Raw genomic sequence first — 25,911 nt, 5'->3', positions numbered from 1 at the left:
CAGAGCTAAAAGAAATTGAAACAGAAGTATTTACTAAGAGTTAATGTATGGGTTACAACACAGAATAGATTTGTGGACTTTAGCCCTCAGGATATAATTGATGTTTTAGAAAATATGATTTATGGGGGCTTATTCTCTTTAAACCCTGTCCTTTTGGATAGTTTAAATACTAATAGCTCCAAAGAGAAACTATCGAAGTCCATTCTATGAATTGAAAATGAGACACATTATAGTTTCAGAAAATCAATATCAGAGTTCTGAATTAAAATAGGAGTTTCATTAGCAGTATTATTGTCTCCCAAACACCTCATTTTTATATTTATTTACCAAGGTGAACATAACAAGGACATCAAAATGAGATAAAACTAAGTACAATACTCTCCCTTCCTAGGTTGAAATCATCTGGCTAAACGGAAATTTGGTTTGGTTTATTGTGTGTTGTGGTGGCATTGTCCTTGTTTAAGAAGTCTTGATAATATCAGAATAGAATCTGGATCCTGTAGTCAACACAGGGCCCCTAGAAGTGAATAGGTTTTTCTCTTACATTGAATTTCTCCACTGGGTAGTGTGGGAGGTAATGGCTGATCCCCTGGAGCAGAGGAGGCTGAACTGAGGTGTGTAATCCCTCAGTTGGACTTGGCTGCAAAGCTTCCTGGACTATAAGCAATACAGGCCCCAAAGGAATTAGCTGAAAGTCCACTCTTTCTAGGGGTGGGTCAATTTGGTATTTTCTATAACCATCACCTTTGGAAGAAGTCCAGCTTCTTTCGGCAAGAACATTCAGAGATCAGTAACAGCCATTCAGAAGGCAACACTGCCTTGCTTCTGAGCACTTCATAATTTATGTGTCCTGGTGTGAGTGTGTATGTGTGGTGAGACAGAGGAGGAGCAGTCCTCAAGGTGTGTCCAGGGCAGGAGACTAATGAGGGTGTCAGAGGGCGAGGAGTCAGGGAAAAGCTACTGTTCCTGGGATAGGTGGAGCTAAGCAGGCAAACAAGGCAGCTTTTAGAGTAGGTCAAGTCCCCAGGGAATAGGGCTATGTCTCTCAAAGTATAGACCTTGGACTTCCTGTATCTAAATGACCCCCCCCCCCCCCCCCCCCCTGCCCCAGGCCACAGAATTTGAATCTCTTCGGTGATACCTATGTGATACACATCTTTAACAAATCCCCTAGTGATTTGTAATCATTTTAAAGTTTCTGGGCCACAGCAACAGGACAGCTTGGAATTGGATACTCAGAAGGGCCTAAAAGGAGTCCAGGAAATAAAAACTAATATGCAATGGCAGTCCTTTTATAGGTTGGCTCCTTTACTACTCGCTGTGATAGGTATGGCAGTGAACAATGGAGGCATGGTTCCAGCCCTCTTGGAGCAAGAAAGAGCCAATAAACAAGGGGAAATGAATTAAATTACATATTATGGTGAGTGTTAGAAATAAACAAAATGCTAACAGAGAAATTGGGGGTGCAGCTTAGCTAAGGTAATCAAAACTGGCTCAAGAATTTGATAGAAATTTGACTGTGAAATGACTATAGCTAAAGCAGGCCTGGAGAGGTGGGGTCAGGAAGCAGGTGGAAAGAAAGGGGAGTGTGTGTGAGGAGGGGTTGGGAGGTAGGTCATGGAGGGAAATATACATGGAAAACATTAAAATCAGGAAAGAAGAATGGTAAGTAAAATGGGATATTCAGGGACCCAGTTGTATCCCCAACTTTGAGCAAATATCCAATTTGATCTTCATATCACCATAGAGAATTTATATACAGTTCTTAGATAAAAGGATGTGAAAGGGCCACTGAACCTCTTCACAAAAATTAAAAGTAAGCTTTCCTTATTCTGCAACTGGTGAATTGTAGGCGAAGGTACCTTAAAATAGCATTTAACCATGCAGCCTGTGTGGGTGTTCTCCATTCCAACCCAACTAAAGAGGGACCCAGTAATTGCATAGCAGAGAAAAGTGAGTAGAGTATTTTCTAAAACAAGTAGCATATTTTCCATTATGTAAAAGAGGAAAAAAAAATAGCTTTTAGAAAGCCACACCTAGGTTTCGTGGACTTCTCTTTGGTTTCGTACATATCCAGATGGGAGAGGGAAAGGAGAGGTAGTCATTGTTCTTTAGGGCATCCATCAGCCTTTGTTTATTTTTCCTGTAGATCCTAAAGATCCATTATGGAGACCTGGGATTGTAAATCTGCATTAGTCCTAGCAGGCAGGCTCTGAAGAGTGGGCTGGGGCAGCCTCATAGGGAGTGCTGGTCCTAGTGAGAGAATGGTTGCATTGAGGTAGCACCAGGACACCAGGGATTTACAGCCCTTAGTTTTCTGTAGGAGAAAAGCATGTTCCTGCATTTAAGGTCACTGTGTCAGGCATGATCAGAGTTAAACCAGTGCTTACTCTCTCCTCGGGCTTGTGGTTTCTTTTTCCATCAACATATGACAGTAGAAACTTCACTATTATTTGATTTGCTTGTTTTCCGGCTATCTCCCCAGTACACTGGAAGCCCCACAAGAAGGGGCTGAAACCAGTCTTACCAGAGCCTAGTGCAGCTCTGTGTGCATTAAAAGTGGGCAGAGCCTAGTAGCTGCATGTGGAGTGTTACATCTGTGTAGGGGCACAGTGTGCAGTGTGACTTGTCCATGGGCCTTCTCAAGGGTTTTTCTATGGGGGCTCAGCCCTGATGCGACAGGCTGAATGTCTTCTGTTGCTCACTGGAAGGACATATGACGGTGGCATAGATTGCTTACAGGTAAGGCCCCTACCCCCACCCTTGTTCTGGGTTTCCTGGTCAGCAGGAGAGGTATCCCTTTATAATGGGTCTATAGACCCATCCTACACAGCATGTCCAAATCCCTACTCTCCACTCCTATGTTGAGAAACATCTGGTCGTCTTCAGGTAATGGGTCAGTTTGGAGTGAGGAAGGTATATGTTGATGACAACTGGTCATAGAATGACCATCGAAAGGAAGACACTTCCGTTCTGCTTTCTTGTCTTCAGTTATAGCAGCTTATTTTTTCCCTTCTGCTTGGAGGTGGTCTTATACCTTGAGACCTTCATCTTCTCTCTCCTGTTTCATTTGCCACTTGCTTTCTTCTCCGCTCCTTTAACCTTACTCCCATCTCTTATCTCAGAGAGGAATAAACCAGCCATGCAGATGGATCATCTTTGACAAACCTCCTGTCTTGTTTTTGCTTCGGTCTGAGTACGAGGGAGGGAGAGGTGGGAAAGTAAGATGGACAACAACCCAATTACTACTTCTAGCCATAACTGGGTCTCAGCATTATACCTCACTCCCTGTGGAAGTTCAGAGGCCTCTGAATGTGAGCTGACATACTCCTATGCATTGAAATTATTTGCTCTTTATTTGTGTTGCATGTACACTTGGTTCAGTTCCAGAAACACTATCTAAGCATCCACATTGTGCCATATTCTGTGCACCATCCTCAGTGTATGTGCATGTTTGTTTTCCTTTCCCTTATAGTTGGAAAGGGATTTAGAAGTCACCTAGTCCCAGGCCCTTTATAGGCAGATGCAGAGAGTGGGGCCCTGGAAGATAAAGTGATGAGTCAAGGCCTCAGGGTTGGTGTAGCATTTGGCCTCACACATGACCAGAGCTCTGCCCAGTGGCCTCTGGGGTGTGGAGATAATTCGTAATAAACCCAGTGTTCAGTGCTAAAATAAAATAAACCCAGTGTTCAGTCCTAAAATAAGAGCATGTATATATATAAAAACATGCTTTTATATATTTTTTATTTATATACATATATTTACATATTTATTATTTTATATACATATTATACATGCTTATATATATACATGGAAAAACTAAGGTTTAGAATAGCAAAAATGCTTGCCCAAAGTCAGATGCATAGAAGGTAGCAGAGCTGAACATGTCCTCTTCTGCTTTGTAGAATATATAAGAACACATGGAGTCTACAAGAAGCAGCAGGTTCCACACCCTTCCTCTAAATGTAGGGAGGGACTTCTTTCCTTCCTTCCTTCCTACCTTCCTTCCTTCCTTCCTTCCGTCCATCCATCCGTCCTCCTTCTTCCTTGTATTAATCTGCTAATACAGTTAGAGCTGCCATTAAAAAAGAAAAATATTACAGGGACGCCTGGGTGGCTCAGTTGGTTAAGCAGCTGCCTTAGGCTCAGGTCATGATCCCAGCGTCCTGGGATCGAGTCCCACATCGGGCTCCTTGCTTGTCAGGGAGCCTGCTTCTCCCTCTGCCTCTGCCTGCCATTCTGTCTGCCTGTGCTTGCTCTCTCTCCCTCTCTCTCTCTGACAAATAAATAAATAAAATCTTTAAAAAAAAAAAAAAAAAAGAAAAATACTACAGACTGGGTGGCTGAAACAACAAACATTTATTTCCTCAGTTCTGGAGGCTGAAAGCTCAAGATCAAGGTGATGGTAGAGTCGGTTTCTCTCGAAGCCTTTCTCCTGGCTGGAAAATAGCCACTTTTTCACATGGCTTTTCCTCTGTGTATGCATCCCCGGTGTCTCTCTCGCAGTGTTTATATGAGCCCAATCATATTGAATCAGGGCCCCACCCTTAGACCTCATTTTCCCTTTAAAAGCCCCATCTCCAAATACAGTTGCATTGGGGGTTAGGTCTTCAACATATGAATTTGAGGAAGACACAATTCAGTCCGTAATGTAACTCTTGGGTATTGTGAATAATATTGCTATGAATAAGGGTGCACAAATATCTGTTTGAGTCCCTGCTCTCAATTCTTTCAGGGTATCTATGCAGTAGCAGAATTACTGGATCATATGGTTGTTCTATTTTTAATTTTTTTTTTTGAGGAAATGACATACTGTTTTCTATAGCACCTGTACCATTTTACATTCTCATGTCATCATTTCTTAATTTTCAAAATAGTTTTGCTCTTTTTTGAAAGGTCACTCTCCAAGGTCTGCCAGTAGGAAGTTTGTCTGGGATTTTGTTTGTTTGTTTGTTTGTCTCCCAGATGCCTAGAACTCTTTTCAGAAACTTGGTGCCCTTGCTTCTGCGTAGCTCCTGTCAGAAACCTCAGGTTCTTACTTTCACACTCAAATGCTGGGAGAACATCCCAGAAAGGAGGAGGGAGCAATAAAAGGGTGACCTGATCTTAGGAAGATGCCTAATCTGAACTGTGGGCCCTCAGTCAGCAGCCCCTGAGCACAGAGGAGGTTTGTGCCTTCATCTCTGAGCACGGCAGAGGAGGTAACTGGAGCCCATTTAGTAGGGAACAACTTTGAAAACACTGCTGTGGGCTCCTATTTATTTACATCAACAGCATGGATGAGGGTACGTGTGTACGAACAGGTATTGTGGGGGGGGGGAGGGGCCCCAGTGTGAAGAGATGCTGGAGGTAGGCACTTAGGTGAGGTAAGGCATGAGGGTATAGATGTGGGTAGGGGTGTGTGTGTACTGAATAGATGTGAGAGCGGGAGCTGAGTATGAGGGTGTATATATGGTGTGTGTATGGTGGGGTGTCTCTGTGTGTATGTGTATAGTAGGGGATAGAAAAAGGTGAGTGTGAAGAGTAGGAATGAGAGTGTATATGAGGTTATTTGGAGGTTAAATGTATGTGCAAGTAGTGTGAAGGTATGGGGTTGGCATGAGGGTGTGGAGAACAGGGGGTGAAGGTAGGGTAGGGTATAAGGGTATGCACGGGATAGGGATGGGGGTGAATGTATGAAGATGTGTGGGGAATAGGGGATGTGGAGGGTAGGGTGTGAGTGAGTATGTGTGTACTGGAGGGTCATAATAGGCACAGGATCAAGTCTCCACTCCAGGTGGCCACCGCTGCCAGGAGCTCTGTGGGTGGAGGAGCTGCTGAGGCCTGCAGAGCTTTCCTGTTGCAGGGGAGTGGCACCCCGCCAAGGCCTCAGGCGTGACTCACTTTCACCTGGTCAGGGGAATTAATTTGCTGGGCATCTGCATCATGGCAGGATACATGCGTCAGTCTGCATGACTCTGTTCTTATTAAGAACCATGGGAGAAATTTAAACTGAGAAATGAAGGGGGTGGGGAGAGGGTTGTTCTGGGAGCTAAGAAATTGCTTCTCCCTCAGTGACCAAGGCCCTCTCCCTTGCTTCCTCCACCCTACTTTCGATATAGGCATCTATAGCCATCCCATATGAGGGAAGCAACTTCAGAAGACACACATGAGTGCATGCATATACCCTCCCAGACACAGATGTAGATCAGGGAGCCCAGAAGCACCTCCCAGATGCCAGGCGGCCTCTGCAGCAGTAACTCTTTATGCACTGCGGTCTGCTGCAGTCTTCGTAGTTAAGGGATGCTGGCTTTTATGAATGGTAGCCTGGGAGGGGCCTAATGTCACTTGCTCCTGATGTCAGCACAATGAATGAAACACTTGCAAAGCGTAAAGCCTCAAGCACTCGGGGAAGCAGATACCATCTCAGATTGGCTCCTTCTGGTGCAGCCTCTCCTGCTGACGAAATCACCAGTCCCGTGTGTGACACATAAAGCCATATACGTTAGGACTGAAATGAGGCAGAAACTGAGGCTGCATGTGAAATAATGTGTATCTGATTCTGGCACAATCAGCTCTACCTGAAGCAGCTGGAGCTGAGATCTTCCCCCTGCCAGGCGCTGGAGGAAGGTGTTCTGCGGAGCTACGGACTCACTGTTGTGTATTAGGCAATTACTTAGCTAGCCCGATGTTCTGCTTTTGCTGGCAGAATTCCTTGCTGAAGCTCCAAGCCCTGGAAACTGATCTGTGCTCTGCATTTTTGGCAAACCAGGAAGAAGCTGCTCAGGTGCACGGACTCAAGGACCCAACCCCAGTGTCGACCCAGAGTGCGCCTGTGGAAGGCGCAGATGCTGCAGGTAAGAGGCTGGGCTGGGGACAGGTCTTCACGTGTACTGTCAGGATAGTTCAGCTTCTTGCTGCTTCCCTAAACCTGGCCTCCGGTGGGGAAACCATGCCTGGTGCAACAGAAAAGCTGAAGAGGTGCTCGAATTGTAGCGGGGGAGCTGAGAGGGAGCAGGAGGCATCAAGGCGTGTGCTGGTATAGAGTATGCTCTCCAGCTGGGGGCCAAGCGTCAGACTTAAGCATAAATAGGTGTCCGGTGAAAAACGCTCACCACAACTCCTGGTCCTAATGAATTCCTACTTGGTTTTCTGTGACAAACAAGTGGTGTACTTATTTTCTATCACTGGATGTAGGTAATCTGTACTGTCTTGATACTGATAGTATTTTTGAGGTATTCAGTGATAGGAGAGTTTTAACATGACTACTTGCTTTCTTCTATTACCTGCTTGTAAGATGATTCAACATAGGCAAAGAGGAGGTGAGCGGTGTAACTCTTTCTGATCCTATGTTGTCTTTTTCTGTCTCAATTTTTTTTTTCCTGCATTAACTTCTATGTTGAAAAGTCTCAGAATTGATTTCCATTTGTCTGATAGTTTCTCTGGTTTTAACCCCAGAGATGGTAGATTGGCTAGTAAGCAGAAGGCAAATTAATGCTTCCAGAAAGACAGGAAAGAAACACTAATTTATATGAGTAGAAATGAGAGCACAGCTTATCTTTTATAACCCAGATGGGTAAGAGGTTTATAGACTGGTTTCTGGATGGCTGATAAAAATAGGATTAGGGGAACTTGCTTCATGAGATGTCCTTTATCTCCAGGAACTGAAAGAAGAGATTTAAAAAGGTAATGTATTTCAGTGTCATTATTAATAGCTCATTTAAGATATTACTGGTTAAAACAGATCCATATGGTCTAAGTAGGTAAAAACATCATCCCAGTGTTTATTAAGTATGTTAATTAATAATTAAGAGTATTAATAATAGTTACTAATACTCTTAGTAGCTTTATTACTATTGAAGATTTTTGTGCTCCAGGCACTAAGTCCTTTATATATTTTATATTAAATCCTTAAACTAATCTGTGAAATAATATGCTTCACGATAAGGACACTGAGGCCTAGTGTAACCCTGCTGGTAAGTGGTAAATTATTTCCCCATGGATGCAGGTGGCTAGTTGACTGTCCTTATTTTCTGATGAGCTCCCCTTGCTCTGCTAGCCATCCATTATGTTTTGATGAAAGGCAATAAGAGGGGGCAGGACCCAATGTCAGTCCAATTAGAGTTTTAAGTCAGTTTATTAGAGACACTTTTCTTCTTTTCCCCCAACCCCAACAAACACATATAAACACATAACGAAGTCTTAAGCCAGATGCAAATTCACCTTTGAGTTGTCTGATGTTTTGTATAGCTACACAAGTATCTGGAAAAGAGTTATAAAATATTTGTATGATATATATATATATATATATTTTTTTTTTTCTATTTTAAATCATGACTTTTTTGTGTGTGTATGTGTCATAATCTCCAATGGTCAAGAGTAGTTTTGTATTTTCTCATTCTGGATGGACAGGATTTTGAACAAGCTTATTAACACTCCTTATATAATGGAAATACATGCCAAATTTTTGTAGAAATTGCCCATACCAAAGGAACAATCCATACATGTCATGTTAAGTGTCAAACGGCAGAAATGGACAGAAGGCTCCTTACAGAGGATGCGAATTTCCAAAATGTAGGTGAATCTGAGGTGTCCCAGAGCCCTTCCAAGAGAGTCTATGAGGATGAAAGGTTTTCATTCTGTGTGTGTGTGTCCACACACTAGTTAAGAATATTTCTGGCAAGTCTGGCAAGTTTTCAAAGATAAAATCCATAAAATCTTGATGTTTTTCACCTTCGTAGAGCTTATGAATAAGGAATCTCATGTCCAAAATGACTGCATAAGAGTGAAGTAGCTCCAGCCCCCATATTGGACCTTGTAGTACTTTGACATATATCTTCTCTCATTTTCTAATAACACAATCTCGAAACCACTTGCCAGATGTTTTCAGGGACCTAAAAAGTCTCTGCATTTGGCAGGGATAGTGCCAATGTGGCAAACATTTGGAATAGTTTTTCACAGATTAATTTATGGGATCATTGCTTCTCATTGGCTTCCAAAAATGAGTGTTTATAGGAAGGTCATATGTATACATATATTTTTACATTTAATTAATTAATTAATTATTTTTGATCATATATTTCCTAATCCATGTGTCACTCAGAAAGAAGAAATGTTTGCTCATCTTAAAGGCTCAGGGACTGTGAAAGGATTTCTAGAGCGATCTTTGACCACCTCGAAACTAATTTTTATGTGTATAAAAATCCATGTTGAGAGTGTGATCACATAAGATTAGTATAAATGACCATAAATCTATAAAGGATTATATAACTTAAAATTTTCTTCTTCCCAAAGCCTAGCATCTAGCCCTGAACCTTACATGTATATATCTATTCAATTAGTAATTGTTGATGTCAGTAATTGGTATAACAAAGACAAAACCCAACAGGTGATTTTTACAGAAATATCTGGATATAATATGCTACCAATTAACTATTAAAGGCAAACATTTATAAATATAAATTGATCTGACTTAAATAGATTTCAAGCTTACTTTAGACTCAATTAGGGCATGACAAGTAAAGTGTGTAGGCATTTGAAATGGTCTCTTGAGATCAACGTGTGGGTTTTAACTTGGATTTATAGGTTACAAAGGTCAGTCCTTCCTAGTAAAATATCTGAAAAGCATCTACATTCTGGAAATGCAATTATAAACTGCCCTTGCAGCAGAAACACATTTCATGGCACCCCTGGAGGAGCACTGGGTTCTGAATATTGTTGGTGAGCCTTCCTGCACCTGATAATTACCAAGAAGCTTTTCACATATGGGGATTCTTAGTCCTCATCGCTGGGCAGTCTGAGGTGGAAGTCCTGTGATCTTTATATTTCTTAAACACTCCCAAGTAGTGGGAACCATTATTAAGTGTCTTGAATTAGGAGGGAGAAGGTCAGGTTCTCTCAGGTTCTCTTTGATTCTGCTTCGCCTCAATTTCTTGGATGACTTGGACTTATAACTCAGGGTCTGTGACCAATCAGCTCAGTCCATTTACTTTAGGAAGAGAAGGGTGCTCAAGCATCCAAGTCCTCAGGTTAGAGATGTGTGGGGTGGGGACATGGACCAGGGTTAGGGCAGATTTGGGGGATATAGAGACCCTTAGAAAAAAGTGATAGAGAGGGAAGCAGCTGCAAGAGGACTTTTAGACTATACATGGGGTTATCAGTTGTCATGGTTTGCCCAGGAATGTCTAAGTTTTAGCACTGAAAGTCCCACATGCTGGGAAATTCTCAGTCCCAGGCAATCTGGGATAGCTGGTAACCCTACCTGGAGGATGCAAATTGCATATTTTGAGATGGAAACCCCCTCCACACTGAGACGCAAAATCCCTCTGCCTATATCAATAGCCTCTTAAAGCCGAAGCAAATCCTTCCTCTGTGGCATTAGTAAGGATCTATTCTGGTGTTGTTGAATAGAAAATGGAATGAACATTGTCTTTTCAACTGCTTGTCATTTTCAGAGTGTGCAGAAGGACTGTTTGTTCTACATGACTAAGCATAGTAACCCCTATTCTGTCTGAACATGGGTGATTGATGGTATGGAGTTTGTAGCAAAAGCTGTCACCAGAGATAACTGAAGACTTATTACTAGAAATAATAAACCACAGCAGTTTCTAATTAATTCTTTTGTTATAAAATCTTGGTTTTCAAACTTTTTATTTGGGTAAGAGCTTTGTTCCTAATGTTGATCATTAGTGAGAGCTAATGTATATAACTATTTATAGGATATCATTATTCCCATAAGGAATTCTGCATGGTGTGTAGGTAGCTTTCTTATGTCCAAATTAAGATGGGGCAGAGTTAAGGAGAACCTGAACTTCTCTCTTATATTTTAAGACACTGTCGATTTGACCAGATGTTACCAATTACTTGGGAGGACTTATTAAACTTATAGATAGATGTCTTGGGCTCTCCACCCTAAAATGAAAAATTAAAATGTAGAGATAAGGCCTGGAAATTCCTATGTTTGAAAAGCTGCTCTGGTAATTCTGGGGTACAGAGAGATTCAGGAACACTTTCTGGAACACAGTGCTCTAGTGTTTCTCTAGGGGGCAAGAAATGTCCACCTCCTCCTGCAGGCGGAGTTTATAACTGGCCTTCTGGAACATGGGGGCATCTCACGTGTCTGCTAGGTGTGTTATCCACCCAACTTGATGTTCTATCCTATCTGGCAGTGACCCCACACGGTGTTTGAAAGTTAGTAAGAAGGGATCTCCATTACTTCAACCTTTTAAGTGCACCTAATTCCAAATATAATTTAGAAACTTTGTTCTTTATGGATCTATGTGTATGTGTGTATGGTATTTCTAAATCCTAACTGAAACTTTTTTACATTTTTGGTATGTTACACCTGTTGCTTTAACTAAGAAATGGCTACCACCATAGAAAGTAGTACTTCATCTTTTTGTCCTAAATTAGTTCCTTTCAGCTAGGGTTGATTTTTTTGCATCCACCTGCCCACTGCTCCCCCAGGCATGGGGATATTTGGCAATATCGAGGGACATTTTTGGTATCACAGCTGGAAGATAAGTGCTACGTCTAATGAGATAGAGACCACGGTTGCTGCTGAACACCCTACAATGAACAGGAGCCCTCTGTGCCCACCTCTACTTCCCCAAAAAAGAATGATCCGGTCCAAGATTTCAATAGGGCCAAGGTTTAGAAACCTTCCTTTAAAAGATTTTAAATGCATAATTTCATCATTAGCTTTCATTTGTGTCAGACGTTGTTAGCTGGATCTTCCTCTTTTATCTTCACAACCTTATGAGGTAGGTGCCATTATTTTGGCCAGATGAAAGATGAAGAAATAAGCTTGGAGATTTAGTATAACTTGCTGAAGGTCCCACAGCTACTGAATGGTAGATGTTGGTAAGAAACAGGAGGAGGGGAAGGGTTTCCCTAGTCAGACTCCGAAGTTTAGTCCTTCACACTATGCTATTTGCTATCCAGTCTAAATATTAAGTAAGTCCCATAGTTCTGATATTCTAGAATTTGATATTAAGCCCATACTCTATGTATATACTCTCTGCTACTGTGTTTTTTTTTTTAAAGATTTTTATTTATTTATTTGACAGACAGAGAAAACAAGTAGGCAGAGAGGCAGGCAGAGAGAGAGGAGGAAGCAGGCTCCCTGCTGAGCAGAGAGCCCGATGCGGGACTCGATCCCAGGACCCTGGGATCATGACCTGAGCCAAAGGCAGAGGCTTTAATCCACTGAGCCACCCAGGCACCCCTGCTACTGTGTTTTGAAAGTAATGTGCTGTCACCCTGAAGTGACCTAGATTTGTAGTTGATTAACCTGTTACAAACCCTCCTTTCATAGTCATTTCAGCTCCTGTGATCTAAACCATCTCTAGAACCCTGTGTGTTTCTTGATATGCATTTACCTGACCTTCATAGCAGATTCCAGATGGAGTCAAATGGAATTTTATTTATAAATATGATACCACTAGGAGAAACTGGCAAAGTGCCCAAGGGATCCCTCTATTTTTTCTTACATATGAAACTATGATGATCTCAATTAAAAAAATGTATACCTAAAAATATAAAAATCATGGGCATGAGAGTGTTTTATTAATTACAAAATATTATGCATGTCGGATGGTTTTCTGAACTCTTCCTAGGGATCCATACTCTTTTCTTGGCTTTTATATCATAGCACTATTCCATTAGAGGTCCAAAATTCCCATTCCATACCAAACTGATAGTTTAGTGCTTATTAAGAGTACATGTGGTCCATATACACTATGGAGTATTATGCCTCCATCAGAAAGGATGAATACCCAACTTTTGTAGCAACATGGTTGGGACTGGAAGAGATTATGCTGAGTGAAATAAGTCAAGCAGAGAGAGTCAATTATCATATGGTTTCACTTATTTGTGGAGCATAACAAATAGCATGGAGGACATGGGGAGTTAGGAGAAGGGAGTTGGGGGAAATTGGAAGGGGAGGTGAATAATGAGAGACTATGGACTCTGAAAAACAATCTGAAGGGTTTGAAGAGGTGGGGGGATGGGAGGTTGGGGGAACCAGGCGGTGGGTATTAGAGAGGGCATGGATTGTGTGGAGCACTGGGTGTGGTACAAAAACAATGAATACTGTTATGCTGAAAATAAATTAAAAAATGATTAAAAAAATAAAAAAATAATTTATACTGGGATCTCTAATAAAAAATTTGAATTGGAACAAAAAAAGTATTTAAGAAAACACTGAGGAACACATGGACTTTTGGAATTTCTATAATAATCATTTCTTGAATGTGAGGGGTCTGAATTCACTTGCTTTTAAACTCCTTTGTTTAGGGGCGACTGGGTGGCTCAGTCTGTTAAGCTTCTACCTTAAGCTTAGGTCATGATCCCAGAGTCCTGGGATCAGGCCCCTTATTGGGCTCCCTGTTCAGTGGGGAGTGTGCTTCTCCCTCTCCCTCTGACTGCCACTCCCCCTGCTTGTGCTCTGTCTGTTAAATAAATAAATAAAATGTTAAAAAAAAAAAAGAGTACATGGATAGTTTTCTCCAGCTGCATTGCCTACTGTCCACATTGAAGGTCATCTGTTGCCATTGAGCCTCCTCATGACTTGTGAGTTGCTTCTGTGGTTGCTTAGCATTTTATTCTTTGGAAAATAGGAATATCATCTGCAAACTCAGACTCAAGACTCTATTTCCTCCTCCATGTCATTTTTGAAATGTAAAATAAGATTAATCCAGGATCCATTTGCAAGGATTAGTACTGGCATGTCCATCATAAAGATACTAACTCAACTCTGTTCTTTGCTGCATGTTGTTAAGTGGGTTTTGTAATCCACTGCAAAACATTTAGCCCAGTCATCATTTGGTTTTGTTTTTAAATAACTTCTGATATCAAAACCATGCCATGAACTTCTTGAAAGCCCAAATAAATCACATCCATTTGTTCTGTCTTGTTCAGAAACAGTTCTTTGCAGAACTTGATGTGCAGGTTAAGTGATCTTGGACAGATGATTTGATCTGTACATCAGTTTCTTTTTCTTTAAAATGGGAAAAAAAGAATAGTTTCTACTTAGGATTATTTTGAGAATAATGTAGCATAATGCATATGAGGAACTTAGCACACCCCTCTTAATAAATGCTCAATAAATGTCAGCTATTATTTTTTAAAAAGCTGGGCATTCTTGCCATAGTCAGAGCTTATGTGGCTTTTCTTCCAGTTGATAATGCTTAACATTTGTCTTTATCTACTTTCATAATTATAACTACTTTCAAGGTGTGTAATGCCATTAGTACTGTTCATTCCCTAGGTCCCCTCTGGAGTCTTGCCTATGATTGACATTACACTAATTCCCTTCAGCAAAAGATATTTATAACAGCAATAATCTATAGAGCTGATGGTTGAGTAATTACCTTCTATTAAAGTTGAAACTACATTTGTTACCATAAAATCTATCCTGTGCTAAACCTATGACATAACTTGCCTGGAAATGATCTTTACTGTTAATAATTTTTCTCTGATGCTCTTATAAACATCTTCATAGTATCTGAAAGAGGGAACTTCACACTAATCCCTTGTTTTCTAAGGAAAGTACTTTGTTAATTATTTCAAAATTTATAGATGACAGTATATTCTCTGAGGTTGTTTCTATAACTATAAGGAAAGAAAAAAAGTCCTATAGCCTAAAAAGCCAGGTAATTATTATTTATTTTATTTTATTTTTAAATTTATTATTATTTTTTAATTTTTTAAATTTTTTAAATTAAAAAAATTTTTTTTACCAGGTAATTATTTTTAAAAGGATTTTTAAATTCAGTTTCTAAGGCAGGACTGTGGTAACAAGTTATCCCATTTGTCCTTGCTACAACACTTTACAAAAGAAGATTCTGTGGTAGAAGAGGCTTGCCTGGCCAACGACATAACAGTTGTGAACAAGTGCGATCTCAGACTAAGTCTGGGGCTCTAACTCAAGAGTCCAGGCTTTTAACTAGCAGGTTGATAGTCATTTTTTGAAATTTAGTTGATTTTATTTTTAAGAAGTTTTAGGTTTATTGAAAATTGAGCAAGTGGTACAGAGAATTTTCATATATCTTTTTTCCTTTTCACACAGTTTCCCATATATTTTGGTCATTTTAAACCTTTCTGGTTATTCCTTCTTCCATGCTTATGACACAAGTACAGTCTGGAAATGACCAATGGCATGCCCAGACACTTGGTGTCTGACACTGTTCTGGGAACCCCCACCCTACCACCCCTAAGCCCAGAATGAAGAACCTACACTGTCCCTTCCAGTTCCCTGAGGATCATAATTTTCTGTGGCTCTGTCTTTGTGGAGTTCTGGGACTAACTTCTTAGACTAATTTTTCCTAACTGACACTGGATAAGCCTAGTAAAGAACAGCCTCCCCAATGAAGATTAGAATTTCCTTCCTCTGTCTTCCCATTTGTTTTATATATTCAATTTTCCTTTTGCTTTGCAAAGTACATCTGCTTTTAAATGAAAATGCTTTCAAAAATAGCTTGGTATCTTAAGAGCAGATTTTTTTCAGCTGTGCCACTGATGTGGTCAATTGTGCAGGAATTAACTAGAAGACCTGGAGAGCTGTTTAGGCTGAACAATAATCAGATCACAGCATCCAGCTTTCTCTGTATATCAAGAAAGTACTTCCAAATCTTGGACACTGTTATGGATGACAGTGGCTCTTTCCCTGGTCCCACAGCTCAAGCAGAGCTCTGTAACCTGAGCATTTGATTCCACTTTTGTGACACAGGGAGGGGGAAAAATTGTTCATTGGCCTTGCTATTTCCCTTGGTTATTTTCTCGTTCTTTGGTAGTATGCATATAGGCAAAAGGATGAATAATGTGCAAAGATTCATTTAATCACTGGTAGATGGGTCTAGAAGATTGTTTCTTCTTTCTTCCCCGGATTGGACGTTTGGTTTGGTACTGTATAAAAACTGCCTCCAAAAATATGAATTACTCTTACTTCAGATGTCCTATTCCAAAACAATGCAAAGCATGGATTTCTTCCCTTTCTCATTATGACAGGATCTGGAGATCTTGCATCTGTCCTCGGTGTAAGTCATGTTACCGCAGCCTTCATACACTACAGTTCTGATTGAGGCTAGAAGTAACTAACGCCTGAACATGTCAGTCTTTCATGGGCTAGAAGTTGATGTTCACTCCCTGTTTCCTCTGTGCAAATTCAGTCTTTGTCACCTGCCTCTCCTTCCTTCTCGCCCATCCCTACCTCCTCAGCATCTCTTTGTTTTTATACTTCTTCTTCCCCCACAGCTTTCTGGCTGCTTCTCTTTCTCACCCAATATCTTGCCACTTTGTGTTACTTTGTCTCCATTCATTCTAGTTGTCTTTACTGCCTCTTTTCTTTTACCTTGGGACTTTACTTTGCTAAGCTAGTTGTGGTATGAAATTAAAATGTATTTAAGACATTTAATTTTGTCTAGGTACTTAAATTTATTGAATACTATTTTTATACTGAAAATTTGTGAGTTCAAACTCTTTGCTCTTCCCAAAATGATACCAGCATGTTAGTATAATATAATAGTGCGGGGTATAAACAACATGTTAGCCAAAGGACAATGTGATTTTCCTTTGGTTAGGCCTTTGTTGATACAACTTTTTTTTTTTTTTAACTAGTGGTTATTTGTTCCTTCTTCTTGCCATTAAGTCTATAAAAATACTAAAAAAAAAAAAAAATCTTTAAAAGTTTTTTATGAAACTGTTTATAAGTTATGATTGGACTTAAAAGATAATCAGTGACAATATACCATGAAGATTATGTATTTAGGCATTTCTATGACTTGAATGTTATGTTTACTTGGTAAAAGTGTTGTGTATGTTAGGTATAATTGTAATAACTCAAGAAAACAATATTCTGAAATTGTCTTCTTATAATTTTCTAGGAAACAAGAGGGATGAGATTAAATTGGAAGTCCTCACAGGGGTGCCTGGCTGGCTCAGTCAGTAGAGTGTGTGATTCTTGATCTTGGAGTTGTGAGTTCAAGCCCCACATTGGGTGTAGAGCTTACTTTAAAAGAATGTACTTGATTATTCTTATAGTAATCATGCAGTGCATAAAAATTCACACATACGCACACATAAGAACTACTCACAAACCTTAAAACCTAGATCTTCATTTACTGATGGAAATTTAATTAGAAGAAGTAATAAAAAATACAGAGGCAAGGAATAAGTTTAGATTTGAGTTGAGTGAAGGTTCTTGATCCCTGTTGTTTTCTGGGTTTTAGGGAGAATTTGGGGATTTTTTTTGTTGCTCAGCTAACCCAGTGCCCTAATCTATTAGCCTTTCATTTTAATTGAAACCAATACATTGACTCTTTCAAAGTGAAAATGAGGCTCACAGCTCTGCCTCCCACTATGGAAGGCTGATTTGGGGAGGTGCATGGTGAGATCAAACTCACCTGGACTCTGACTTCTGAGCTCCATACTTGCATATAATCAGGGCCTACTGGGCACGTCCAGAGGATGATGACCAAAGTGCCTCTTCATGTATCCAGAACAGCCAGCTCCTATCCTAAGTTCCCTAACTAGGTAAAAGGTAATACTCTAAATACAAAACAATAACAACTAACATTGGTGGATTATTATGTCCCCTCCCCCAGGCACTGTTCTAAGCTCTTGAGATTTCTTGAAAGTTGTTTGGGGGATTAATTCTTTTAATCCCCCAAACAACTTATGAGATAGATACAGTTGTCATACTACCCTAAAACAAGGCTTTGGCATGCAGTAGATGGTTAATAAACATTTGTTGAATGAATGAATTCCCATTTTGTAGATGGGAAAGCTGAGATGTAATAGATTGAACAATCTATTGGTCACACATATGGGAAAGCTGAGAATGTAATACATTGAACAATCTATTGGTCATACATATGAGGTCACACATATGAGAAAACTGGGACTTGAATCTAGATGTTTCTGAGCCTATATCCTGTGCTTTTCTTTTTTTAAAAGATTTATTTATTTATTTATTTATTTGAGAGAGAGAGAGAGAGAGAGAGAAAGCAAGGGGAGGGGCAAAGGGAGAAGGAGAGAGAATTTCAAGCAGACTTACTACTGAGTGCACAGTTCCACATGGGGCTCGATCTCATGACCCCGAGATCATGACCTGAGCTGAAACCAAAAGTTGGATGCTTACCTGACTGAGCCACCCAGGTGCTCCTATATCCTGTGCTTTTATCCATGATGGCAAGGTGGCTCTTGGACCTGCACAGAGTGCCTACCATAAAACCTAGTCCTGCTTTCACAAATTTTCACAAATTTCCCTCCCTTCTAAATCCCACATGTTTCTGGTAGCTGTCCACAGAATTTGGCACTGATGGAGTGCCAACCACATCCCACTCAGTAACTTGGCCAGTTATATTAACCCAGAATCCCTCCTCATCTGTCCTCATTCCTACCCCACCCTTTCTAATTTTGGAGGTACCGCTTGTCCCCTCTTGGTAGTCTCCAAGAAAGCAAGCTCACCTGTCTCTCCAAATTTAGTTACTGGAATGACTTCAAGCCTAGCCATGTCCTCTCTTTTGTGACTCCATAGCTAACCCCTTTGTACCTCAGGTGCTCAAATTCAACATACCTATAACTGAACCCATTGTGTATCCATCAGATGTTTTCGGGTTGTTTCTAGTTTTTGTTTTGCTGGCCCTCTTTGGGTGAGGCTGGGTCAAAATTCAGATGCTTGTACCTTGTTAGAGTGTTGGGCATACTTCTGGCTCATCTAGCTTTTAAGACCAACAAAGGCTGACATTTGGCATTTGGAATGTACCTGAATGCTACCTATAAAAGCCCACCATGAAGGGCATACCCAAGAATGCAAATCTACAAATCCATAGGACTATGGCTAATTCATTACTTAATTAGATTTCAGCAGTGTGTCTCAAGTGGTTGCAGGTAGAGATTTATTTGAATTTTGAATCACTTTAAAAATTCACATTAGATATATTTTTAAAACTGACTTATTCAACAGATGTAATACAGCATCTTTTTCTACGTGGGGTTGCAGCAAAATCAGAAGTTGTTCTTGGCCTTCACACACTGATGATAATGATTTCTCTGTTCCCTACTGCTTAGTGAGTGGGCTGCCAGAAACACTCTTTGGCTCCCATAGTCAGAGATGTGGAGTCTTCTGTCATGAGCACTGGTCAGACCTTCCCTGGTGCTAGCATAGTTTGTATCTCCTTCCACACTGAATTTAAAATGAAGATCTTATTACTATCAGCCTCATGTGGTTGTTATGAAGATTAAATACATGCAAAAACTATTACAAGTTGAGGACATAGTGAATCACTCCAGAAAGATTACATACGATTTTTCTTATTTACAAATAACTGGGAGGAGGGACAATATGTTGAGGGATATATTGGTTCTCATTCCCTGTATTAACCCCATAGCAACTCTGCATGTATAGCTGGTGTTCAATAGGAGAGCATTATATTTAATTCCTTATTCTGATGATAATAATTATTAAAATGATGGTTGTCATGGTTACTGTGTTTAGCAGCATCTATGCCTTATCTCAGTGTTTCACCAATATGGTGCATAGGCAAACGTTGTTAGTTTTAATAGGAATTTATTTTAGTGTGTATCACTAAAAATAAAAAAAAAAAAACACACACATCAAATTCATTATTTCTTGGCCATAATACCTAAGGAGAAGCTGAAATTAAAAAAAAAAAACAAATAAACAAACTATGGGTTGAAATTTATCTATCTAAAATACATAGTAAATATATTAATTTATATAAAATAGGTACTTTTCTGCTCTATCTATGTACAGATGTAGATCTTTCTTGACTTACAATGGGGTTACATCCAGATAACCTACTGTAAGTTGAAAATATTGAAATCCAAATTGCTTTAAATCTACCTAGCCTACTAATCATCCTAACTTAGCCTAGCCTACCTCAAAGTGCTCAGAACACTTTTATGAGCCTACAGTTGGGCAAAATTATCTAACCCAAAGCCAATTTTATAATGAAATATTAAATATCTCACTTAACTTATTGAATACTGTACTGAAAGCAGGAAACAGAATGGCTGTACGGAGAATGGTTTTAAACGTATTGGTTGCTTACCCTTGTGACTGCGTGGCTGCCTGGGAGCTGTGGCTCGCTGCCAATGCCCAATATCACAAGAGAATGTTGTACCCTATGGACCCTCTTCCTACCTCCACTTCAGTCAGGTAGCTAAGGGCCCAAGTACCTCCACTTTGGCTTTATAGAACAGCCCCAAGAGACTCGTGTTAGTTTTGACCTTAGGGCCACAGCTGAGCTAAAGGGCTGAAGGCGTCAGACCTTTCTCATTTCAACAAAACACAGTTCCCAGGTGCATGCTAAAGATTCTTTTCTTCCCCATTGTTATTACCAAAAGATTCTGCTCAGAAATAAGTAATATGAATAAAATGCATTTCTTCTTGGGGCCTAGTGGCTTAAGAAAGGATTTGGTAGGGAACCTGTATACCTCCTGGTGGCTTTTGAAAGGGATTGTTGGCATATGTTGTGTTTTATTGATTAGTAACTCTTACTCCTGCTGTTATTCCTTTGGGCTCCTGCTGAACCGTGTTTTCTGGGTAAATTATTCTTAGCAAGGGTATTGCCTGGGGTGAGTTGTCAGACACAGGAGCGCTCCTTGCTTTCAGGCCTGGTCCCCACCTCTTCCCCAGTCCGCATCTCATGCGTTTCTGACCAGCCTCAGCCACTGATAGACTGCTGTCTTGAGCTTCAGAGGCACAATAGGAGGCATTATCTTGGCTCCCAGTCTGTGACTCAACAGCGAAGAAGCCAGTTGAAAACACACAAGGGATTAGACCTTTGATGTTACACAAAGAAAATTGCATTTCAAGCTCTGGAGAACATGAGCCATTCTAAACCTGATTAAGAGTCATCCAGCACCAAATTTTGATAAATGTTTATTTTGGAAAAGTGGATTGCGGGGTTTTCAGATTCTGCTTATTCATCCAGAAAACATTTGTTTTCTTCTTTATTTGGGATAGGAATAAGAGAAAGCCTGGAGTTGTCCTGAGTGTTTACTGTGCAAACTTGAGGAGTTTCTTTTGGCTGCTGCTTGAATAACTGTCTAGAGCTCCATGATGTAGATGGAGATTCTCATCCTGGCCACTCTGAGCTCATTTACAGGGGGCATGATTATAGAATTCAGGCACAGACCTAGCATCCTACCTGGGGAGAGGGTTTGGAGCACGTTTTGTTCTTGTTTTTTATTTTTGTCAAAAATAAAATGACCTATAAAATTTTGAAAAAGAAACAATCATTCCTAATTCTTCCATGCTTCATAGTTGCTAAGTAGCTTGTTTAATCTTTTGGTGCATTTATTTGTACACAGAAGTGTATGCTTTTTTTTTTTTTTTTAAAGATTTTTTATTTATTTATTTGTCAGAGAGAGAGAGAGGGAGAGAGAGCGAGCACAGGCAGACAGAATGGCAGGCAGAGGCAGAGCGAGAAGCAGGCTCCCCGCTGAGCAAGGAGCCCGATGTGGGACTCGATCCCAGGACACTGGGATCATGACCTGAGCCGAAGGCAGCTGCCCAACCAACTGAGCCACCCAGGCGTCCCCAGAAGTGTATGCTTTTTACATAAAATGGAATCATACCTGTTTTGTTTCAAAATCTGTGGTTTTCATTTAGTATATTCTGAACATCTGTCCATGTTGATAAGCAGAGTTCTCCATCATTTTTAATGACTGCTGAATGATTTTCTATCCATGGCCTTCTCTCCCTCCGTAAGTCCTTCACACTCCTGCCTTCACTGGCATTCCTGTTGTCCCTTCTCTTCCTCATAGTCTGTCCTCTTCTGCTTCAGCTCCATTTATTGTTTCCTGTTTTTACTGTAACATTCTTAACACACCCTTCAACATATGCAAATAATATGAAATAGAAGGTTTTTGTAGTTTGGGGCTATGTTGATTTTATAATTCATACCAAAATAATTTGTGTTTCCATTTTTGGTGGTGGTGGTGGCAGCTTTAATATTTTCTGCCCAAGTTCTCTGAGAACAAACATGACAGTAGTTTGAAAGCCTTTCATATCCCCAGAAGGAAGAAATGACAAAGAGGCAAGACATTATAATGAATGTTTATGATCTTTACTTAGGAACATGACAGTCTCAAGGCCTCTGTCATGTCTAGGTCTTGATGATTTATCTTGTTTCCTCAGATCCTGCACCAGTCCACAAAGATGGGCAGAATGAAGCAGACAGTACACCAGAAGACCTCCAGTCTGTTGGGACTAGCAGGCTGCTCTGTCACATCACTGATGGTGACAACCCACTGTTGTCACCACGATGCTCTATCTTCAGCCAAAGCCAGAGATTCAACTTAGACCCTGAATCAGCACCTTCTCCACCCAGCACTCAGCAGTTTATGATGTAAGAAAACAATGTTTTGTTATTATCCTCATTTCATACAGTTTTTCAAATACTACATTCATGACCTGTAATGAAGTATATGTCTGAGATAGTGCGAACATGCTTACGGAATGCAACTGGGAGACCTGAACAGTGAATGTTAACAGTCTGTACTTTCTAGTTGGGAATGCTGTGTTAGGTCCTGCTGTCTTAGGAGGAAATGGTCAGGGGAAGCAGGATACCCCAGGGCTTGCATGTTTGGACGTTTTTGGTGAAATGACCGGAGTCCTACGTAAGAATATGTATATGCGGATACCAGGAATACCCTTGTTGGTGAGCTTAATATTCTTTCCATGCCCGATAGCGGCCTCAAGGGATGGTCTGTGGCCGTGCTTGGGAGTTGTATACCTCAATTTCTTCTTAGATTATAGAAAAATGGTGGTTTACAATGGCTGCCCTCCACCTACCACCCCTCCCCCCGCCCCCGCCGAAAATTGTGAAACTGTGCACTTCTTTTTTAATTCTACAAATAATTTTGACGCATAGCTAAAATGAGTGTTCCTTGACTGAAAATATGTGCAGGGAATCCCTAGTTTCCCCTTGGTAACTTCTGTGGTCATTAATTAATTTATCCAAACCTGAGCACACAGGCTGTCTATTGGTAGACTCGAGGGAGTTAGTGGATTCTTCTATTATAAAAGATGTGCCATGCGAGAGGGTGAATTAATTTTCTGGAGGGGGTGGTCCATTCCTCTTATCAGATTTGCAAAGTCTCTGTTGTGTTAATATATCTTCCTTATAATGTTATTAGGTGGATCTCATGCAACCTGTCAGAGATGACACCACAGCAGGATGTTTCCTTTGGTTCTAAATTGGCCTCCTCCAAGCTTTAGGAAATGCATTTCCTGGACTAATATTCTGACATTTATATGCTAAAGTCTCTGATGGCATTTTCCCGTAATGGAATTCTGTGATTGGTAGCCTCTGTTAATAAGAAGATGCCACCATGGTAGACCCAGCAAATAACAGACTGCCCTTTCTGAGAATCCTGGAAGCTTGGTTTGGAGGCCAGTAGCAATGTTTATGGGACGACCATGGGTTCTGATGATTCTGTCCCTCCCTGCAATTGTTACAGGCCCCGGAGTTCTTCAAGGAGCAGCTGTGGTGATGGCAAGGAGCCACAGACCATTACCCAGCTCACCAAGCACATCCAGAGCCTCAAGCGAAAAATTCGGAAATTCGAAGAAAAATTTGAACAAGAAAAGAAATACCGGGTAAGGGCCCTACAGTTTGAAATAAGAGTGGATTGTGTCAGAAGTATGTGGGCTCTTCTTTACTTCCTTTTTGATTACCCCTCTGTTCCAGGGGACAGCTGTTTCCGTTTGCAACCCAGGACCCACCATAAATTGAGTTCCCTTCCTGGATCTGTCCTATCCTCACAGGCTGTAATTTGATCCTGCAAAGATATCTCCTAGTAATGGATTATAACTCTTGTTTCCAAACTGATTCGATTATTGATACTCTTTTTTTTCCCCCTGAGGAGCACTACTATCACTGTTTCTAGGACTGAAATTTGGAAAGCTTTTGAATTATGATCTTATTTTTTTCTCTAACCCTTTACTATTTGCAGTTTTGTAAGGACCTATTAAGGACCCAAAGGTCAGAGTCTCTAACTGAGAACAGAATAAGGGAGAGAGTCTTCTTTGACATAAGAGTACCTCTGGTTACCTATCAAGTGACATCTGTTCAGCTCATTCATAATGATAAACCCCAGTCCATCCTTTCCTGTCAGACACCAGTCTTCACGCTGGTGTTGCAGTGTTGTAATGATGAACCTTTTCTTTTATTACATGAGAAGCAAATAGAGAGGTAAGTGTCCTTATGGTCAATGCTAGTTTTATTTATTTTCCTTAACGGTAACCATGGCATAGACAAAAAACATATGGATGTAGAATTGCACAAAGATATTGGGTCTTTGGCAGAGGGCCCAGAGAGCTTGTTATCAGAATAAAAGAGAATAGGGAATAATGTCTCATACATCTTGAAATATTTAAAGGCTCACTAAGCACTTGGTACAGAGATAAGTGGCACATCTGTGAGTGGAATAAGATCTGCGGGGGGAGATGAGGGTGGGTGATATTCCACTCCCCCCTTTTTCCTATCCTGTTCCTCACAGTGACTTCAAATTCACTAAAAGACGGGTATACGGAGTGATTTTTTTTTTTTTTTAAGCTTTGTACAATAGAAAGAAAAATCAGACTGCTTTTCGAGACAACCTTAGTCAGGGTGTTGAAGCTTCTCTTCTTCCTCAAAGTCAAACAGTGACAGCTGTTATTGTCTTTTACTTCATTAGAGCGGGAAGGCACTCTACACATAAGAGGCATAGACCTTGATTTTACAGGTAAGGAAACCGAGGCCCAGAAAAGACTTGTAACATGCCTTAGGTAGTTGTATTCTATCAGCTCAGACTGGTAGATGAAAGATGAGTAGGTTTTGCAATGGAGGAATAGAAGTAAACTTTGTTAGTGTCCACATTTTTGAAATTTCTAGTTATCTTGAGGGAAGCTGATTTCCTCCATTTGCTGCTGGAATGTGTTTGGATCTGTCATATCCTCACATCGGAAACAGTAGAGTAACCACTATGGGTTTCATTCCCAGGTCCTGTTAATTCTTATTACCTGGCCATCCTTAAATCGGGCTGATCTGGATTTGAATCTGGCACAACTTAGTTAGGAACTTTGTGACTTTGGACTTGTTACTTTAGCTTTCTGAGTCTCAGTTTATCCAACTGCATAGTGAAGTTTATATTAGTAGTGATTTCTTAAGTTTGTGAGTATTAAATGAAGGAGTGCATATATAATGGTTGTTATAGTGTTTGGCACAGAGAAATATGTGGTCCTAGATATAATTAACTTTTTAATCTATTTGAGTGACGTTTGATCAGAGTATCCCAAAACAGCCTCTGCCTTGTCCAAAAATGAAGAAAAACTGTACACATTAATTCTTCACTGAATGTTTCTACCTGCAGCCACAACCCTGGATTACTTCTCTCAGCTATAACAGCCACCCAACAGGCTATCTATTTTGGAAAAGAATTTCTGCTGGCACCTCCCGTCCCTGTCTAGAGAAGTTTTTGAGCTGGTGCAGACACATGCCCACACAACTCACTTAAACATTCACAAATGTAGAAGGGTGAATTTGGGAGCAGTGGAGGAAGACCTCATGGTCACCACTGCCTCAGTGTGTATAAAAGTCTCTGGTATATCGGAACCTTCCTTGTCTTAGGGAATGGGGCTTCCCCTCACCCTTCCTGCTGGGGCACCAGGCTCTGGTTAGAGGCTTGACATGTTAATGGACTTAAATTAGTTTTTGAGTGTAAGGATTTTCTTCCTGGCAGGCTGATTGTGGAATTAATAGCATCCACAGCTAGTGTTTTAGTTTGAGCTCCTGCTGGGTCTCTGTGCTAGTCCAGTGGCCTGATACAACATGCATCTTTCCCTCTGTTGAATGTGACCATTTTACATTCCTATCCAAAACCGTGTTTATTTCTGGTGGACACTGGGGAGGGCATGTG

At 40.5% G+C, this 25,911-nt stretch overlaps 1 protein-coding gene across 6 annotated transcripts in view; it reads left to right on the top strand.

Moving 5' to 3' along the window:
- The window catches only part of LOC111144942 (family with sequence similarity 13 member C), a 157,611-nt gene that overhangs the window by 113,670 nt on the left and 18,030 nt on the right, over nucleotides 1–25,911 (top strand). For all 6 annotated transcript variants that reach the window (XM_022499555.1, XM_022499560.1, XM_022499558.1 and 3 more), the window contains 3 exons: nucleotides 6,752–6,836; nucleotides 22,148–22,358; nucleotides 23,473–23,611. In XM_022499555.1, the coding sequence (XP_022355263.1) occupies nucleotides 6,752–6,836; nucleotides 22,148–22,358; nucleotides 23,473–23,611 (435 nt within the window). The remainder of the gene's footprint in view (nucleotides 1–6,751; nucleotides 6,837–22,147; nucleotides 22,359–23,472; nucleotides 23,612–25,911) is intronic.

Source organism: Enhydra lutris, unplaced genomic scaffold (assembly GCF_002288905.1).
Source record: "Enhydra lutris kenyoni isolate GAN:26980312 unplaced genomic scaffold, ASM228890v2 scaffoldscaffold12, whole genome shotgun sequence".
Classification (NCBI taxonomy): Eukaryota; Metazoa; Chordata; class Mammalia; order Carnivora; family Mustelidae; genus Enhydra; species Enhydra lutris.
The sequence above is the reverse complement of the archived record's forward strand: the minus strand, read 5'-3'. Positions and strand labels throughout refer to the sequence as shown.